The sequence below is a fragment of the Haliotis cracherodii genome, unplaced genomic scaffold (assembly GCF_022045235.1).
Source record: "Haliotis cracherodii isolate W230 unplaced genomic scaffold, xgHalCrac1.p SCAF_5, whole genome shotgun sequence".
NCBI classification, from domain to species: Eukaryota; Metazoa; Mollusca; class Gastropoda; order Lepetellida; family Haliotidae; genus Haliotis; species Haliotis cracherodii.
Genome location: NW_027266308.1, coordinates 24,302,964 through 24,324,125, shown reverse-complemented (window position 1 = coordinate 24,324,125; position 21,162 = coordinate 24,302,964). Strand labels below are relative to the sequence as shown.

Genomic DNA, 21,162 nt, shown 5'->3' with positions numbered 1-21,162 from the left:
TGCGGCGTTAAACAACAGACAAACAAACAAACAAACAAACAAATAAACAAACAAACAAACGTTGTTGTATCCCATACACCATTGTGACATCCCAGCTTGTTGATGAAACTCCCGTCATGCAGAGCGGCCCCTCGCGTAATGTCCAACAACGGAGAGGGTGTCTGCACATGCATGCTGGGGATGTACATATACTCATTGTATATAATTCAGAAGTTATTGGACAAGCCAAACATGGTGCCAGCATATTTGAACATCAAATTCCTTCCAGTTATAAAGTGTCTTGATGTCTCTAAGTCAAATAAAAGCGACAATACCCTTTCAGAATTCCGATATCATGAGCACTTGTTTATGAACCTCTGTCAAATAGTGATAAGCATGAAAAGGTACATCCTACCCCACCGGTGATAAATAAAATCTCACCCTCGTGTCTTTTGACATTAAATATATTAACACGAGTTGATAAAAGTGAAATAACTCCTAGGCTTGCCGAGGAGTTTTTTCCACTTTTATCAACGAGTGTTAACATCTTTCTTCCAATCTTTTTAGTTTGTGGACAGTGATATGCAATGTCTTAAGTGTAAAAAGTGCTGCTAACAGCTTCAGTAGTAGCAGTAGTGTCATTTGATTGAATCGGTGGAAGAAAAAGCAACTGTAGACACTGTATTTTAACATCTTTTAAAGAACCCACAGTAAAGTGGAAAAATAGACATAGAATGGAAACAGTAAGAAATAAATGGCAAGTTGTGCATTTACATATGAAGACGGACAAATCCAAATGTTCAAATTGTATTTGTCAGAGGTACCGTTTTCATATTATCCTAGTAACGAACGTTCACCAGCTAGAATTTCAGCAACCATTCCAATAGAGAAACCGTGGGGAGTAGAATAGAATTCGTCTTCAGGAACATCTGTATATCATAAGATATGAATATTTGGATCAGGTGTTTTTTGTTCGAATTTGAGTAATCGTACTCCATTAACTATCTTACCAGTAAAGTTGCATCTTCCCGAGGCAAGAGAGTTAACTGCCTTTAAAAGTCCAGTTTCCACCCTTGCCGAGCTAGGCTGGTATTATGGAGTAACATTTTGGCTGGGCTAACGAGTCTATGTATAGTCCAATCAAAGTCGCGCACCGAAATCGAAATCCGGTTCGTAAACTGTCGTGCAGATTTCGGTCGATTGCAGGATTTGCAAAGCATGTGCACCGCCAAATCTGTTCATGTTTTTAATCAAGGTGCTCACGTGATTTGATGCATTTCGCGATGTAAGACCCGTTTTATCACAATATAGATCTTTATTATCGATCAGATCGTCCTGACTGGGCGCCACCATTTTGTGTAAAGCAAACACAAGTGATACGAGAAGTGGAATCTGATTGGTCCATAGGAGAGGCTTAGAAGGGACATAAACTGGTAATAGCCACTGGTGGCGCAACGATCGAGCCCAGTAATTCCAGCCTAGTTCGGCAAGGGTGGAAACTGGACTTTTAAAGTAAGTTAACTCTCTTGCCTCGGGAAGATGGTAAAGTTGTGACGTAGTTGGTAAGTTAAAACTCACAATTGGATTAATCATAACACGTAGTACGTCCAACTTTGATATTTCAATTAGTTTATGTGTTCCCCCTCACCACACTTCAGCTTACTAATACCCTTCCATACAAGACACATCACGGAGGCCAAGGGGATCGATTCCTATGTCAACATACTCTCGCCTTATAAATGAGAAATGATTGTAATGATTTAATGTATTCTCGTCCATGATTTGCACTGAATGTGATGAAGGTTCAATTATGCATACATTCTCCTCATTGCATTATTAAACCAGTGTGTACATCGTCAGTGTCACCAGCTGCCCTTGTCGTGGTCGAAGTACGTCATATTGATTGATGCTGTTGCCAGTCTCCAGCCTGGGTACAGGACAAAGCATGATGGAATCACATCACCCCAACGGACTTTTATTCTTGTCTTCTATTCTTGTAGCACTCATCACACCACTGAATACATGGAATGTATCTATCGGTATGTAAATATTTGTTTTAAGATTTCTTCATTTCTGTTAACAAACAATATTTTGCTCTTCGAGGTTTGGACGGGCAAGATATGATAAAGCGACATATCTGGTTCATTGGAGCTTCTAGATTTCAGACTTGGAATACCCTTGCGACAACTGTAAGAAATCTCTGATACAAATGTACAATACCGACATAAGCGTGTGTTTATGAATCATATTTGTATAGTAGGGATATAGACATGGACAAATTGCGTATACAAATATTGTAATCAGATGGCTTGAGGGATGTAAATTATGCAGGTTTTATAATGCTAGCCCACTGAAATACCATGCCGCAGTTTAACATGGATACCCCACAGACACACCTGGCCACGGAGACGGTGTCCGATGGGTATGTGAATATATTCATTGTATATATTTAAGCAGGGATTGAGACATGCATAAAGGCGTCATGGTGTCACCATAGTTCAGGATCAAATTCCTTCCAACTATTGTTTACAAGTCCCTATTCGTGAGGAGCGGTCGGGTAGCCTAGTGGTTAAAGCGTTCGCTCGTCACGTCAAAGACCCGGGTTCGGCTCCCGACATGGGTACAATGCGTGAAGCCCATTTCTGGTGTCCCTCGCCGTGATATTGCTGGAATATTGCTAAAAGCGTCGTAGTACTATACTCACTCAATAAATCACTCGATTCATGAGATAAATAAAAGCAACCAAACCCTTTTAATATACATTAGATTCATAAGAAATCTACGCTAAAAGCACAGACGATTGGACGATATCATGAGCATGTGTTTATGAATCACAATCAAATAGTGTCCAACGTGGGGCTGAGCACGTTCATATTAAATTTGAGCAAAATAAGCCTCAGTACCCTACTATGCGGCCCGGGACGTGCCTTCTGTTGACGGAGGAGTATGTGGCAGGGCGTGGAGTCGTCCAACAGATGACATCTTACCTTGTCAGCTTGCTGACGGGGTTAACCTCTTTGGTCATGTGGACAAGGCGTCCGACCTCGGTCAGAAGGTCCGTGGTTCGAATCCCATCACGGGACTCGGAAATATTATGGTCGCAACAATGATACCAGCTGTTTACCGAAGAAGTACAAAATCCTGCCCCACCGGTGATAAATATAAGTAACAAAAACTCTTTCTACATTCCATTGTACGATTTCGACAATAGCGCATAGTAATGAATACTAGGTGTTCAAACTGCAATTCGATTCGATTCTCTTGGCCTAACTTTAACAGAAACGTGTTATGTAGCACAAATAATATAATGCCTTATGTCAAGATATGCTGAGTGAAGAATGTTATCATGTTCTTTTTTGCCTGCAAAAGACATTCCTGTATGAGAACCTTAGGGTTGAGTAAATTCAATACCATCGTGTTTCGACAGGTTAGTATTATCAATTGCCTTGGTAACAAAAAAGTATACGCTTGAAAACTGGATTTGACCATAAAAAAATATAAACGTTATGAAAACGTTACAAGGCTGAAAAAAGTCGCCAATTCACTGCAAAGGTAAGGTAGAACCACAGCTACGATACCGTATCAAATACATCACCATAGATTTTTGGCCACCATCAAACATTGGTGTATACTTTAATTTGCTGTCAGTCTATATGATGATTGACAAAACTTAGCAATCTGTTATCACTGCAATACGTCTCATTAATCGGTTCAACCTTCCATCGAGTTAAACATCACAAACGACAATATTGACTCAACTGACTTGTTGGGATGTTTCTTTGCTGGTCTGTTGGCCCCAAGTCCAAACCAATGCTATAATTGATCTGTCTGGGGGTAAATGCATATTTTGAGGCCAAGAACACACAGAGATTATTACATTAGGTTGTACGCATTTTACCAAACGAATGGAACATGCTTTTTCACGAACGAGAGCTAAGCATATACGTACAATCGGTTGCATAAAAACGCCAATGTAGTACTCGGCTCAGTGTACAGATGAGAAGTCTATACACATGACATGAATCACATCCATTGCCATGGTCTTATTACCACATTCAAACGGATTCTCTGTAAATTGTCAGATATCCTATATGCATGTGTACAGTGTATTTTGCACTTCGTGAATAGCCTCGAAATAGTCAGACCAACTAGCGAACAATGACACATGTATCGCAGTTATTCCTTCAGAGTTAATTAGTACGCATCTGTCAGCAGTCAACTGACAATGCTTTCTGGTGATGCATCACCGCTACTTCAAGCCCTGTGATTGAACCTGTGGACTAATGTTATCAATGTCAAATATTTAATACAATGCTGCTGTTTTGGGAAAAGGGTCACACACGTTAAATGACACACATGATGGAACGATACTTTTCAACCTGGCATGAGTTGTGGAAAAAACCACCATATTCAAAAACATGAAGCGTTTGTACGGAAGCGTAGTAGGGCCACGGTGAAAATTATTTTTGTCTAAGTATCTCCTACGTAGGACTTAGTATCTCCTATACAGGACTTACTATCTCATACGTAGGAGATACTAAGTCCTTCCGTAGGAGATAGTGATTCTAAGCCATACTAAGTCCTACGTAAGAGATAGTAAGTCCTACGTAGGAGATACTAAGTCCTACGTAGGAGATAGTTATTCTAGTCCATGCTAAGTCCTACGTAGGAAATAGTAAGTCCTACGTAAGAGATAGTAATTCTAGGCCATACTAAGTCCTACGGCCCCTCTACGCTTCCGTACGTATGAGACCAGCTAGCGCCACTTCGTGACAAATATCACAAACCGGTATGAATTATTCCTTTTAAACCTCTTATGGCATTAAAGCAAAGTGATAGGAATGAAGGAGTTGATATGTAACAATCGTACAATGGACATAGATTTCATATGATTGAGGAAAGGGTTTTATGGATTTTTTTTATGTCCTTGCTACCATAAAAGACAAAATTAAATATTAAAATATTGGGAAAAACGTGTCACATCTGGAACCAGTAAACAAATACACATAACATGAAAAACGTATAATGATTAGTATGAACGTAATATAGCGATAACTTGGGGAAAAACGGTCCATAACATATGATGTATCTTCTTACTAACATGAACTTCAATTTATGCATGATTTAAACGACATAAATGTATAAATCGCCAGTGTTATATATCAAAAGTTCTGGTTACATGAAGATGTGATTGCAATGACATTTCTGAATGTGTAGCTAAATAGTATCGTATATTATTTACAGATTAAAACAAATAAATGCAGCATAGAGGGTTTGGGTGATCCCGGATACACAAAATCAAAATATTTACAGGGTGTCTTACAGATCTTGTCTCATCATTCTGCGCTTTCAATCATGAATGACATTATTTAAATGGAGCAGAAAGGAGCCAGAAAGGGATCATGGGATTATTATTTCGAATGCGAGGTCTGCATATATTGCCATGTTTTTCATGAATCTTGTCAACTACATTACTGTCAAATGGGACACAAAATGCAACAATATATATGATTTCATTTGATTTATTAAAAAGGACAAGATCAGGTGTGTTGGCCTGGACAGGTCAGAGGCTGTATGCGGGCCTATTCCAAAGAATTTTGTAGTTATCATTATCCATGACAGCATATTCTAGGTCGTAACATGGACGGGCCGACCTCTGTGTTAAAACAACAAGCATTGCGAAGACGGTAATAAAATGACCGAGCCACTCCATCATGTCGCTTAAGATACTGTGTTTGTGCCAAAGCTGGGCATTCACTGACAATGTGACAGCAATCAGTAAATTCATTGCATGATATACATTTCATATTTACATTTTGATGAAAAATCATACATTGGCGGTTTGGAGTGGGAAGTGACTAGTCCTGAGCAGCAAAAATGAAAGCCTTCTGTTTTCAGGCCAACTGACCTCATCCAAACGAATGACTCCGTAAGGTTGCTGAACTTCTCAACACACTGTACATAAACTCGATGCAGTGGTCGTTCAGATAGCCTTCCCCTTGATAAACTGAGTCTGGGCCGATTTCATATGGCACTTCACTTGGTTGACACCCATTTCTGTCCAGCAGAACAGAACCATCAATAAAATCAACACTGACATTGAGATTATGCCCCACATCCTTGGCTCGTTATTATTATTATTATTATTATTATTATCATCATCATTATTATCATTATTATTATTATTATTATAAAATGAAAAAGGGTTTGAGTGAACCGGGAACAGTCTGAGGTCTGATGGTTAAAGTGTCTGACTACTGACCAAGATCAAGACACTTTGTTTTGCCAGGGGCCTTTTGGTAATAATCGCGGAGGCAGTACCCTCTCTATTTCTAACACTGTCACACAAGGCTTTGGGTTTAAGAACAATCAGGTAATATATCAATATACAGAACATTCAGAGGGTTTACGTCCAACAATTCTCATGTAACAAATGTTATATTTTGGATAACACTTCTTAGTTAAAGTCTGGCACTTGTGTACTTTTTTTTAGATGAGTACCATCACGAACCACACTCTAAGCGTGAGGTACTAATCGCCAGCACACAAAGTCAGTGATCTAACCCACTCAACCACCACAGAATTATGGTCGCACAGGTGGAAGTCAAGATCAGGTTCTATGTATCCCGCTGACAAGTGTAAATTGTGTAAAAAGCCTTTTTGTACAGGCGGAGTATGCTCCAAACTGAATGAGTTTCAATCGATCTGGAAAGATAACACACATATCTACTGTTACGGCTGCGGAAGTATGAATCAGTTGCTCACTGTCGCATGCACTCAGTTGAAAAGAACAGCCCTTTATCAAACTAACGCAACTATCTAGTGATGTTTGCAATGTCAGCAATTTTACTTTTGTTCTGTTTACAAATCCTTTATTCAATGTATCCTGTATGTCTGTGTGCCTAGTTGGTTAGGATCCCCTTCTCTACAAACAAAAACAAAACATCTAAAATCATTAACATTCCAAGCAAAATATCTGGAGTCCCTTTAGATTCTTCCTCTTATAGGCCTGCGGTAAATCGAAAACCCAGCTCTCTAAATTTCCACAGACTCTGAACACTTCCTTCGTAATAAATATAAACTAAAAAAAACTTTCAGGACGCCGCTTTCAAATCCCCTGTTTCAGAATCAACAGGACTTCAAAAACATTCATTCCATGCAGCTTTGCTATTTTAAACAAATAACTGTTAACAAAATATTATTTATACTTTCATTATTTTTTATCACGTTTCTAATATTACTTGTATGCCGTTTTTACTGTGAGTGTTTCTATTTATGTCACATCTCTCACTTATGTAAATCTTATCTTCTTTTTTCTCTCTTTGTGTTTGTTTCATGTACATATGTTATCTGTTAGCTTTTGCCATCACAGTAATTGATGTATAACGATTTCCCTTTCAGGCAAATAAAGTATTATCATTATAGATTTTAGATACAATTATAAACTCTTTCCCCAGGTAAACTGACTGATCCCATCTCTTCTTCTTAATGCTTAATTCGTGCACATATTTTCACCCCTTCATATGAGCATCATTACCAGTCCAGTCAGACACGATTTCTGTTAATTGACTTCCTTTGCTTTTGATGTAAAAGATGATGGGGATCCTAGTTTGAACAGACAGTTCGTGTGTATATGAAACGCCAAATCTCGAGAATCACCAGTCTCGTTAATCAGTCGAAACGGATTCCATTGGGCGTAATCGTCAAAATATCGGCGAAAAGGATGTGAGTGGATCACATGTGAATGGATCATTTATGACACCAGGTGTTCGCGAAAAAGGTAACCATGTCCTGCTGTAGAGGTTGCATCCTATCGGGCAAAATACTTGGTGGGGCACCTGGCATTAACCTTATTTTTGTTTCAATTTGTAGATGTGTTTCTCTACCAACCCAGCTTTGATATTGTGCAACAGAACCCATTGTGTGGCCGTGACTTTATTCATGAAGACACAGACAACGTTATCACCTGGAACATGGTTCCCGTCACTTCTCTGTTTGATATGCTGAAAACAGGTAAATTCGATACAGTAAGACTCTTGTAAGTTCCCAGTGTAATGTTAGGGGTTATCTATTTCCGGAACAATGAATAAATGTAATTAAACACTTTCATTTGAATATACACCTATTTGAAAAATCATTAAGCATCATTTATATCGTTTTATGTAATTTTTCAAAATATAATAATAATAATTCTTTATTACTTTTCGGACAAGTACATTTGGTTTGGTTTTCAAAGTAGAACGCTCATATCAAATACGTAAACAGAAATCAAGTTTCGTAACTGCTCCACGGAAATAGATATTTGATTAGCCTTTCAACAGCTTCCTCTGCGTGTGTGTAGTGTAGGATATGACTGCTGAAAATATATCAGTGGTGTCTTGGCCATTTATGAAAATGAGACCAATATAAAACATAGAGATTACTACACGAGTGTCTGTCAGACAAACTGTTTTTACAACGACAGGTACGAATGCAATAATATGTTTCTCACATACACCCAAATCGCACTACTTTAGCATCAAATCCATGCATATTTTGTCTATTCTATTGTTGTCATGATCGCAATGACGCATTAATACATTACACAACAGTCATAAGTGTCGTCATCCCATCTTACAGCTTCAATTAAGACTAGTGTGACCCTCCACAAAAACAATTTCTGCCATATTTGTAAATTGTCAATACGGTTGAGATAACACAAACTAGATAAGATCAAAGAACATGTCTTAACACACTAAAACCATCACGTTTCAACATAGACTTAGGTAAATTCAACTGAAGCACGAGAAACCTATCGTTGAATGACAATCAGAAACGTAGTCCGTCATAATCTGACCTTAGGACATCACCATGGAGTAGCCAATCACGGACACATCTCAGGCCTGTTAGACGAGGCAGTTCGGGACATATGAAAATAAAGAAGGGGTGACGCTTAACTTTTTTCCAGGTGTATACATAGACGTTAATGAGAGTGGCCTCTAAAGCGTCAAAGGTTGCTGTTCACTGATGTGTCCCTTTGTCGTGTGAGACAAGGATCGTGATTTAAAATCCTAAATTCGCTCTAATTATGGTTCTTGGCCTGACATGTTATGCTTGGTTTGTTGTTTATCGCCGCACTCAGCAATATTCCAGCTATATAGCGGCGGTCACAATGCCATTTTAGAAAGTGGTCAAATGTAACTAATGTTATATTTGGGATAACCCTTTCTTAGTAAAGTACAGATTCTAGTACTTTTTTGGAGTGAGTCCCGACCGGGTTTCGAACCCACACCTGGCAGGGACGGGACTCGACGGGACTCACTCCAAAAAGTACTAGAATCTGTACTTTACTAAGAAAGGGTTATCCCAAATATAACATTAGTTAGGTCTGTAAACAATCGAGTCTGGATCAGACAATTCAATGATTAATATCAACCAAGTCAGCGCGCCTGACCATGCGAACTCGTCAATCACCTCTTACGACTAGCATAGTCACCTTTTACGGCAAGCATGGGTTGCCCAAGATCTATTCTACCCCGGATCTTTACGTGTTTCTTGGCTTGTCAACACTCAAGGTTTTGACTAAAGCGGTAAATGTCAAAGACGTGCATCACTTCGGGCTTTCCTTCCACATCAAGCTGACACGCCCTGATATTATATAGAATAATATTCAAAGAAGCGTTCAATCACACACAATATAAGTGTCTTTATTATATATTTGACTAAATCAACGTGAAGTATTACAATGTATCTCATATCAGTGGACATCATACTTGACTCGAATGTTAATCAATGGCTGAAGGCATGTGTTGCCGCGTGGTGGTACTGTTTCACGTTATGCGATTAATACAGATTATCATACGAGCGTGAGTTTCACACTGATTTTTGGAAACGAGTGTCAGATTTCTTGAATGTCCCGAGCGAGAGCGTGGTGCCACATAAATTGTTACCGTATGACACACATGTGAGTGTAATAATTTCTTTATTGCCCGTTATTTCTTGATTCTTTTGAGCTCCACTTAAGACAAATGAACAGATCACCACAGCTTTCCTAGAAAACCAAAACTTGTCGAATGACGTAAACAATATTCAGGTATGACGTCATTTCTAGAATGACGTTTTTCCGACCTTACGTCACAATAAGATTTACATGGCGCGAACAATGCCCTCCGGATGACAGAAACAATACACTGGTGCACAAGAAGTGATATTTGCAAGTGCTCATACGATTTTTATGATCGATGCTCATGATGTCAATCACTGGATTGTCCGGTCCAGACTCGATTATTTACAGACCGCCGTCATATAGCTGGAATATTGCTGAGTGCGGCGTTACACAGCAAACAAAAGAAAAGGATTTTTATGAACTCGCTTATTTCTACCCCTATTGGTAATAAATATGGATGTCCTCTTTGTCTTCATTCACTCAACATACCGTAACACTACGTTCCGTTATCTACTTCATCAGTCAAACGACACAATGTGGACCTCACACTGGCGGTCCACCATCCCTACTCTGAAGCGGACGCTGGGATGCCTGACCCACGCCGAGTGCAGCACGTTCCAGACGACGACTGTGCGGGGAGGATTCACGTACATGGAAACTGTTTCGTACATTCAATACAGAACATGTCGGAAACATTGTCTGCACCAAGCATGCTGGACAGTTATATCCATAGCCGATTTCTACAAGCTGTGAGTCACGCGATAAAGACACAACATCGCAGAACAAGATTCATCTTGATGTCTTCAAATCATGGTAGGTTGGTCGTGGGACAAGGGCACAGGTGATCCATCAATTGGTGAGGTGAAATGGGGTTTAACGTCGCGTCCAAGATTATTGCACTTATATAGCGACGTGCATGTACGTGTTTGTGTTTGTGTGGCTGCTTGTACTAGTCCGGGCTGAGGCCGATTTATAGTGCTAGCTCACTGAGATACCATGCCGCAGTTTAACATGAATACCCCACTCAGACACAGTATACTGACTCCGAGCCGACCAGTCCTTGTTTTAGTCCCTTAATGCCGAGCGCCAGACAGGGTAACAACAAGTACATTTTTTAACGTCTTTTGGTATGACGCGGTCGGGGATCGAACCACGGACCTTCCGCTCTCCGGGCGGACGCTCTACCACTAGACCACGGAGTCTATTAACTGCCGACAACATATTGTACGGGGTTGCGTCTTTTGCAGCAAATATCCACTAAACGTGGGAGTGAGTCCGAGATATCGTTATTATAAGTAGATTTGCAGCCCGTAGGTTTGCCCACATGGTAGATGCCTGAGACCTGCATCACCGTGGGAATTCCTCCCACAAATCGGCTGACACGCCCTAATGGGTTGGGTTGTATACTCCCCAGGGAGCTGAGAATGAAAAGCGAGTGCTCACTGAATCACCCACCGGGGTAATAATAGTGTAGCGCTATGAGCATCCACTTGGTGAATGGAATCTGGCGCATTATAAATGTACTTTTACATAATGATTTGTATTTACAGCGACCCTAGAAAGAATACAAAATGTCTGTATTAAAGTATGTTTACTCTATCGTAGAACTGTTGGAACTCTCAACATTACTGATGACAGCGAGTCCTATGACAACAATAATGGCCCTTGAGATAACGGACACAGGGCTCCTAACCCAAGAACAAAATCTGAGCACAATTTACAGAACATCAACAGAACATGCCGCCACTTTCATCGTTGTCTGTTCTGGTTCCTGCATCCAGAACGTCATCAAACAGGTCAGTGAAAGTGTGCATGTGCCACAATGGATACTGCTTCTGTTATGATGTTGGTAAATATGTTATGGCTTCCGGTTACAACAAACTGTTCCCAAGAACAGTACATATTGGCGGATCGGCTACGACATTAGCCTCCTACCTATTTTATCATTGGCATTTACAACAGGAACAGGAACAGCCTGACATTGAAAGATTTTACCGAAATACCAGAAATAGATTGATCATCCTTAAATGCACAAAACGATTTTAGTCGAGTACCTGTAGGTCAAATCAGAATGAATCAACATACGATGTTCATATGAGAAGTTATACTGAGACGAAATATGATAATTGGTTACCAATCGGTTCTCTTTACTTCTTTTTATGCAAATCGTATGAATGGTGGGTGCTACAGGTAGGACAGGACATGCTTTGCTTACCGGTAACTCTACCCTTTTTGCGAACATTGTGATCAAAGTTCACCTACAAACAATAATATACCAATTCCAACAGTGAATGCTTCCGGAATGACAGCTTTACAATAGTTAGATTTCCTTTAATGTCAAAACATCGTCCAGCTGGACCTGATTTTGGTGTCGACATTCCTCAATTTTTTAGGTACAATTGAGTTCGCTCTTTCAACGAAGTATTCAAAGAGCGTCATCAGCTCTTGCTATAAATGTTAAATGAGGGTTACAACAGCCAAGGCCTTAGTGAAGCTTTCAAAATGTATTTTGTTGGACATTTTCAAATTTGACATCTCTAAAAATAATGTCCGATGCATTTCCATATTTTGACTTCCATCATTAAAGCTTTCCAAACGTTTTGTCGTAGACATGTGGAAGACATTTCCAAATTTGGCGCCTGCAATTTCATAGTTTGACGTGTACCAGATGTTCCCGTGTTTTATTTTTCATTGGCTAACCTTTGCTTGTATTTGTGATGGATGTCACCGTTGGGGGAGGGTACGCTCACTTTTTCGCCTGGTATTATTACTATTCAAAGTGATTCAATTCATAAACATATGCTCATGATATCATACAATGGACTCAGATTTTCGTAGAGATTTCTTTTAGTATGGAAAGGGCTTTGTTGCTTTCATTTTAATTACAGGTATATGATCTTCATCAAAATCAAAATCACGACCCAACAAGAAAAACACAGTGGCTACTGGCGTCCACAGATCAAACAGATGATGTAGACATCATGATCGACACAGAAAACGTCACCAACTTCGACGTAGCTGCAATCAATCTGAAACCCTGCGTCGTTCAATACACGGCCCAGGTAGAGTATTTCACTCCGTTCACCACGTTTACATTCTCACCAGACCCTGATTGTTTTTCTTCTGTTCGTTTCTGAATGAAACTCTACAGTGTATAACAACACGCAGTGGACGCTAATATGAAGAGCACACCTGTGACCTTTCGTTGAAAGAGGGTCGATTTTGTGCGATAAAATGGCATTCATTTATACATGTTGGTTTGATTCTGATCTTCGTGGTAGTAGCATACACATGTATATTCAAACGTAATTCCCGCTGGCAGGATTTACTGTGCAGAGTTGGGCCCATTAAATATACCAGTATCACTTGTTCGAATCCCAGATTCGTACAGATTAGGGTAGTTGGATTGTCAACACCCCAACCGTGCTCGTTAATAAAGTCTACGAACAGTGTAAGGAAGGGCTTTCCTGCTGAAATACTGGCACTCATGAGTTTTGGACACGTGAAGATCCGGGGTAGAATAGGTCTTCAGCAACCAATTCTTGCCATAACAGGCGACTGTGCTTGTCGTGAGTGGCGACTAACGGGATTAGGTGGTCAGGCTCGCTGACGCTCTACAGGGGTTGATGCATGTCATCGATCCCAATTGCGTGGATTGATGCTCATGATGCTCATAATATTAATCACTGGATTGTCTGGTCCAGACTCGATTATTTACAGACCGCCGTCATATAGCTGGAATATTGCTGAGTGCGATGATATATACATCAAACAAACAATGACACTCATGAGTTTTTGACGTTACCTTTCATATGCCAGTAGAAGAGAGCTGTAACGTCAGTATTCGGAGTGTAAATATATTTGCCATGTGTTTAAAAATTTATCATATTCAGGATTTGGGTGAAATTAGTCGAGGAATTGCATCTGCAACTTCAAAGGAGAATGGGATTAAAACTGCGTATGCAGCACTGAGGGTAAGTCACGAAAACTCTCGTTAGTTAAATCTCTTTGTAAATTCACTTTGGAATCTTTGAAATAGTTCAACATGATTCATTTCAACAAATAGTTTCAGTATGATGCCATCATTTCCTTCATTATTAAGTTATTGAATTAAAAACAATATTGTTCATCTCCTCCAGGACAGAAGCAGACTGAAATGCAGAATTAATTCCAAGTTCTGGGGACATATGTGTGACTCCTGTGGTCTGAACAACAGAACGCTAAGATTGGGGATAAAACAGGTATAACAAATTGTTTGAACGCCAGATCAAGATAGCACTGGCTCAGCCCCTCCGTGGTTCACAAAACGAAAAGAAAATAACAACAAGCTAGCGATGCAACGTATAAGACTTGATATCTGAAGAGAAAAAAGTCCTGTGTTATGCGACCGACATGTGTATTAAATTGTATTGTAAAATCTGATTTGTTGAAAAACGATGTTAAGTAGATTTGGATAATTGGAATCTTACGACCTCTTCACGAAGCCGTGATAAGTCTCTTTTTTTCTCAAACCAAATTTAGAAAGACTTTGTCTATTCTACATTCACTTAATTTAATAGTATGTGTCTGATGTGTGAGACCCGTGAAGATTCCGGGATAGAATAGGTCCTCAGCATCCCATGCTTTCCGTAAAAGGCGATTATGCTTGTGGTTAAAGGCGACTAACGGGATCGGGTAGTCAGGCTCGCTGACTTGGTTGATGCATGTCATCGATCCCAATTGCTCGGATCGATGCTCATGATATTAATCACTGGATTGTCTGGTCCAGACTCGATTATTTACAGACCACCGTCATATAGCTGGAATATTGCGGCGTTCAACAACCAACCAACCAACCAACTGATGTGTTATGTTTCTGATAATGTTTCAACAGATCATAGCAAGAGATAATATATTATGCTTTTTCAAAATGCATGATCTGCATACACTCACCTAATATAGCGCCCTGTCTGGCGCTCGGTATTAAGGGGTTAAAGCAAGGACTGGTCGGCTCGGAGTCAGTATACTGTGTCTGAGTGGGGTATTCATGTTAAACTGCGGCATGGTATCTCAGTGGGCTAGCACTATAAATCGGCATCAGTCCGGCCTAGTACAAGCAGCCACACACACACACACACACGTGCATCCACGTCGCTATATAAGTGCAATAATCTTGGACGCGACGTTAAACCCCATTTCACCTCACCTCACCTCACCTAATATAGCGTCAGTATTCTAGACGTGTGGTATTTATTTATTCAATCGGCTTTAGTGGCGTCGGACCTATAATTACTGGATATCAGTAATGACGTGTGATCAACCAAATCAATAACCCTTCTATGTTCCTTTGTTCTACTTCCCATCTAGTCCCCCGGCTTCATAGTGAAGACGATAATCAACGGAACAGTTCACTACTCCGGGGTGACCATTAACCTCATCAAACAGATGGCTAAAACACTGAATTTCAGGTAGAGAGTTTCTTAAACATATATTGTGAATAAATCACTGGGTAAGAAGTGAAAAGCTAGATGGGATATGGTAGACAGTTAAGTTTTAACCCAAATAACATAGTTTACGACTAAAGGTTAAGATTCTGAATCTATTTTTTTCTCCATTACCGGATCTTGGTGTCGATTAATAGAAGACAAACTTAATTTTGAAATACATTTTTTAAATTTACTTTGACATCAAACATATTCTTTGTTTAAGCTACGTGTTGCTGGAACCTGTTGACAACGAGTGGGGCCGGGACGTCAACGGGTCATGGACAGGGGTTATAGGAGATCTACTGTCAGGGGTAAGAACCCTCTGCTTCCCTCACGATCGCCTAATCGCTCTACAGGGGTAACGCGTGGCACACAGAAAGGTATAGTGTCGGGCCGTCCTGATCCGTCACTGTTTCAGTTTTGTGTTTGATGTGAGATGCCAGTAATTTTTATGGGTGCTCGTTGATATGGTTGATTGCTTGTTATCGTACCGCGGGAACCCCTCCGTGGTTTTGTGGTAGAACCTCCGTTTGGAGAGCGCAAGGTCCAGGGTCGATCCCCGGCCGCGTCATACTACAAGACGTAAAAATGTGTACTTGTTGTTACCCTGCCTTTGGCATAAAGGGGATAAAACAAGGTTGGGACGGCTCAGAGTCTGCATACTGTGTCTGAGTGGGGTATTCATGTTAAACTGCGGCATGGTATGCCAGTGAATTAGCACTACAAAATTAGCCCGGACTAGTACAATCAGCCACACACACAAACGGCCATGCACGTCGCTATATAAGTTCAATAATCATGGATGCGACGTTAAACCCCATTTCGCCTCATCTCATCGTGCCCCGACGTCTTCTGACGTTACATAATATCAGTCGAACTCTGGCCCATACCGGATTATTTAGTTGCCGCCGTGATTTATCTTGAATATAAGTGACAGCCGCGTTAAAGAACAAACAAATAAACGATTCTCTAAAACCAAAATTCGCATTTTTGAAATAATTCAAATTATACGTCTTTGTGTAGCTGTGATTCCCCTCGATAGAGTGAGTGAGTTGTATTTAACGCGCGTCAGCTTCATGTGGGAGGAAGGATCGAAGTGATGCAAGTCTCAGACGTTTACCACTTTGGCGAAACCCACGAGCAGAGATATGGTGCTGTCAAACCAAGAAACATTATCTGGGCGAACCGGGGTTGGAACCCAGAGTTTGTATAGAGCTTCTCTAGGATGAAATCCACCAGGGGAATCTATTGATAAACGAACCTCAGTATCACCTAGCACTTCACAAAACTGTCATGCTATTATTAATAACATACCAACGGGTCAGTTTTATATCAATAAACAGAGCTAAGCTATTGTACAACCTAACAAATAATGTCCATGGCATCGTTTTGTCTTCCCGGGTTAGTTGACAGCCTTTAACGTCATTGAAATTGATGAACTTGCAAAGAATCGATGCTTACATGTCGGTGCTAATTGAGGTTCGATTCAGGTGTAGGTTTCAGCAGAAAATCACCCACCCACATGTTGAAAGTTGTGGGCAGAACAAATCCTCAGTGTCTCCCACCTTTTGTAAGAGCAGTTGAATAAGGATTAATTTTGACCTGGCTGATTGTGTCTTCGACACATGATGTATGGGTATTAATTATTCACCTGTTGAAGGAAAAACAATAGTCCTGAAAGGCACAGATGTTTGTAACTGTCAACAACGATTGTTATTTCCGGTCGGGGCATAACAAGTTTGGAAAATCAATATAACGTCGCGTCACCAGGAAATTAGCATTATCCATTGCCGGACTACTTACGACCCTGGAATAACGCTTCATAATGCAAATTAGAGTAGCCTCCCTTTGACCAAATTAACCTTCCTTGGAAATGAAGTTCTTGTCTTGGGAATTATTACTGCTTGTTGTTTGGCGTCTGAGGTGTCCTTTCACCAATATTTCATAACACTCAACTTTATGGCACTCTTTAAAGGCTTTCAGACTGGCAGATTGACGCTAAACAATTCGAAGCATGTTTATATTTCTTTGGATGCTATGGCTTTTCTTGTTTGTTTTTTTTTTGGGGGGGGGGGGGGGGGTGTAGCATCATCCAATCACTGATATCGTCTAAAGAACTGCGCACTAAGAGGAGAATAATAACTTTACTTGATTAAATAGATATATTTTCTGTCCACAGAGGACAGATGTAATTGCATCGCCACTGGCGGTTACTGAAGATCGTGCCGCCATCATGGACTTCACAGCGCCGTACTTCTATGACGTCAGCTGCGTTGTCATTCAGACGCCGGACAACTACGACACGAAATGGCTGATTCTTGCCAACAAGTTTCAGAACGTTGTTCTCATCTGTATATTCATCTCTTTCCTATGCTCAACCATCTTCCTCTGTGTGCTGGAGGAAGTTCATCCCATCCTCTGGTCTGCCAGGGAATTGACGGGGGTGTGGAACCGATGTGCAGACAGCCTTCTCGTGCACTTTGCTGCTCTCATGGCAAACGGTAGGATATTCGGACGGTGCTTGCTGACTTGTGTTTGACTAAGTGCGTTGTATTTTAAATCGCATTATCACGGCGTGTCAGCTTAATGTGGGAGGGAAACTCAAAGTAATCCACGAGCATTGGTATGGGGCTGAAAAACAAAGGATTATATTTAGACCGAATCTAGCATATCGATCTTACGATCAGTCAAGTGTTTGTATATCTTTAATCAGGTGTAAATGAATTCCTGCTCCCGGCAAGTCTCCCTGGGCGCTGTGTCATGGGTGCCTGGTGGATATTCTCTATGCTGACAGCGGCAGTCTACCGTGCCGACATCATAGCCTTCCTCACTGCCCCCAGAACCACACTGCCTTTTAACACTCTGGCTGAGATGGTGGCGCAGGACACATACACTTGGGGGACCCTCGGAGGGTCGGCGTATGAAACACTTTTCAAGGTCATTTTTTTTCGATAACCGATTTCTGGAGTGAGTATGGTTATACGCCGCAGTTAGCTATACTTGAGCAGTGTCACGGCAAGGGGACCTGAAATTGTCTTCACACATTCTAGTTCGACATCGATTCTTGTCTACTCTTGATGAACAACTAGGCAGCCCCATCTACCATCTTTGTCCTTGAGAGGATTGAGAGTAAACGTGGCATCGGTTTGTTATGGCCATGTAGCAGACAGATCACATGATTGAATTACAGTGACACACCGTTAGTCTGGACACCCGTTAATCCAGAAACTCTCCTTCCGAAAGATCTTGTTGGGAACCTCAACTGAGCCAAAGGATCGCCACCATCATTCGTTTATCCGGACTTTTGTTAAGTCGGACGATTTAATTAAGTACAGTACCAGATTGATTGGATTTCCCTGTTCCTAATTGGTTCTACATGTGTTCCTAATGGCGAAACCTTGCTATAAATTGGGATTATCAAATCTGTTACCATTGACAACAAATACATGCAGACAAATAAAAAAAAATGTACAAAAAATACGTTATTCTTTTCTTTTCTTAACCCAATTGCCCTTCTGTTTCAGAATGCAAATATATCGCAATACCAACAGGTTTGGGAAGGTATCGAAGCAAGGCTGGTATCTGATCCTAGTGTTCTCAGTGTGGACCTGAACGTGCATCTTCACAAGGTGAATACTGGACGCTACGCTTTCATCACCAACACCTTGACGCTGAGGAACTGGAGGGTCAAGAACTGCGATCTGCACATGATCAGTGACACCTTCTACCCACTGATATTTGCTATGGTGCTGCCCCCAAATAGCAGCCTCACCAGCATGCTATCAAAAGAGTAGGTCACCCAGATGCATCGTTACCTATATCTATGACATGTTTATTTTTTTACATGATTAAGCATGAAGTCAAGGAAATTCATTTGTATGAGTAATAATTTTCAGGATGAAAAACATAATCGTGCAAAATTATAAAACTTGTATTACTATTTAATGAATGAAATACAAAATACTAAAATGTGAATTCAATATTTATGAAAATGGTGTAATTTCATCTTGTTTTCAGAATACTTCGCCTTCGTGAGAATGGCGTTATTGAACATTGGTACAATCGGGAGACGTCTAACGTTAGTTGTGTAGCCAGTAATTATGACGTGAAGAAGATTGACATCATCGGACTGCTGAGTGTCGTTTATGCGGCAGTCATAGGTATTAGCCTAGCTCTGGTGGCGCTGATTGGGGAGATACTCTACAAGAAACACTCGCGTCTTGTTAATTCTCACAGACAACAAACAACCGGCGACACATGCATATGATGGAAATTCTACGTATATTTTGTAATTTACAATTTTGTGATCTTCAAATGGTATATTTCCATGCGCTATCCCATTTACGTGGGTCGATGCTCATGATGTCAATCACTGAATTGTCTGGTCCAGATTCAATTCGTTACAGACCGGCGTCAGGTCGGCGTTAAACAACAAACAACACAATCTTTGGTATAAAGATTTACAAGAGATATTGACAGCTGTTTCTGTTATTTATAAAATATGTACATTCTTATTGCTTTCATTGTCGTCCAAATAGGAATCTGCAACCCCTTCCATGCAGAGTTAAGATGACAAAGCCTGGCCTTTAAAGTCATTGTTGTAGGAGTGTAGATTTTAAAAAGTTATGTAGTTTTTAAACTGAATATGTTGAATGTTTCTGATGTGCTATTGATCTCTTGGAGGATGTTTCAAAGTTCAGAATGACGAAGATACTAGCAATGGGAACTGAAGGAAGTTTGTTTACGTATGTAATGTGATAGAAAGCCACAAAACCCTTTCCATATTCATAAGAAGTCGCGAAAGTTCGCGAAAAGCTGAGTGTATCCTGCCCAACCGGTGATGCCAGTCACAAACACTTGCAAAGGCAAGTCAATTGTTCACATAGAAGAAATTCATTACTGGTCCTGGTATCAACACTGATATTCAGTGATCCATTCATATAATTTTCAACACTATTTTGCCTTTTACCCAATGTTATCAGTTTCGTCAGAAAACCGAGACTGGTTATTCTCTGGCCTTGACGTTACATATTACTTGAAATAGGTCGATGTTTCTGTTGGTGGACTGAAGTCTCCGAGTTTCATCATAACCTCAGTATCAAATATGCTGATTCAACTATAAAAGAAATATTTGGGTCGAGACATTAAAACTGCTCCACTCTATTGAAAAACGAACATATTTCTTAAAAGTGTTTTTTTTTTTACTTTTAAGCTGCAGAATCACAGCACTCGTAAAACGTATTTCAAAATGTGTATGTCCTTTTTGGCTTCAACTGGATCGATAAATGCGATGTCGTGTGATTTTGTTTCTGGACCATCAGTAACTTGGTAGGGGGCTGCTGTGCGGTGTCAGGCAAACCAAAAATGTTTGGGGCACATTGTGCGAGGGACGGGTGCTACTGGTAGGGGAGGACATGCTTCACCTTTACGCGAATATAGCTATTTTGCCTTTCCTGTCCAGTGGTATCTGTTTCGTCGGGTAATCGAGACTGATTATTCTCTGCATTTTATTTACGTAACAGAAAAATCCGGAGATTTGTGCGAAGAAAATCGAAATCTAGCTAGAGCTATTCAAAATGCTTTTCCATTTAAAAGAGATAAATGTCTTTCAGTCTATGTTTCCAAAAAACATTTTTTATAATACATGCACTTGTTTGAAACTTTTAAGGATTGAACCCAGTTTTGTAAATAAATATCCTCCAATCGAAATTTTAGTGGCATGATAAATACAGAGAGGGATTCTACATACCTATCATTCCAAACAGCCACAAAATAAATAAACGTAATGTCATT

The 21,162-nt window shown here is 40.3% G+C and overlaps 1 protein-coding gene across 1 annotated transcript; it reads left to right on the top strand.

Moving 5' to 3' along the window:
• The first annotated feature begins 1,924 nt into the window (after window positions 1-1,924).
• LOC139443617 (glutamate receptor 2-like) lies at window positions 1,925-19,636 on the top strand. Its single transcript, XM_071224574.1, has 13 exons — window positions 1,925-2,018; window positions 7,852-7,992; window positions 10,427-10,717; window positions 11,510-11,700; window positions 12,793-12,966; window positions 13,798-13,878; window positions 14,044-14,145; window positions 15,251-15,351; window positions 15,593-15,680; window positions 17,549-17,870; window positions 18,083-18,306; window positions 18,894-19,159; window positions 19,387-19,636. Exons 1-13 carry the CDS (start codon window positions 1,925-1,927, stop codon window positions 19,634-19,636), a joined length of 2,325 nt encoding a protein of 774 aa, XP_071080675.1.
• Window positions 19,637-21,162: the final 1,526 nt, after the last annotated feature.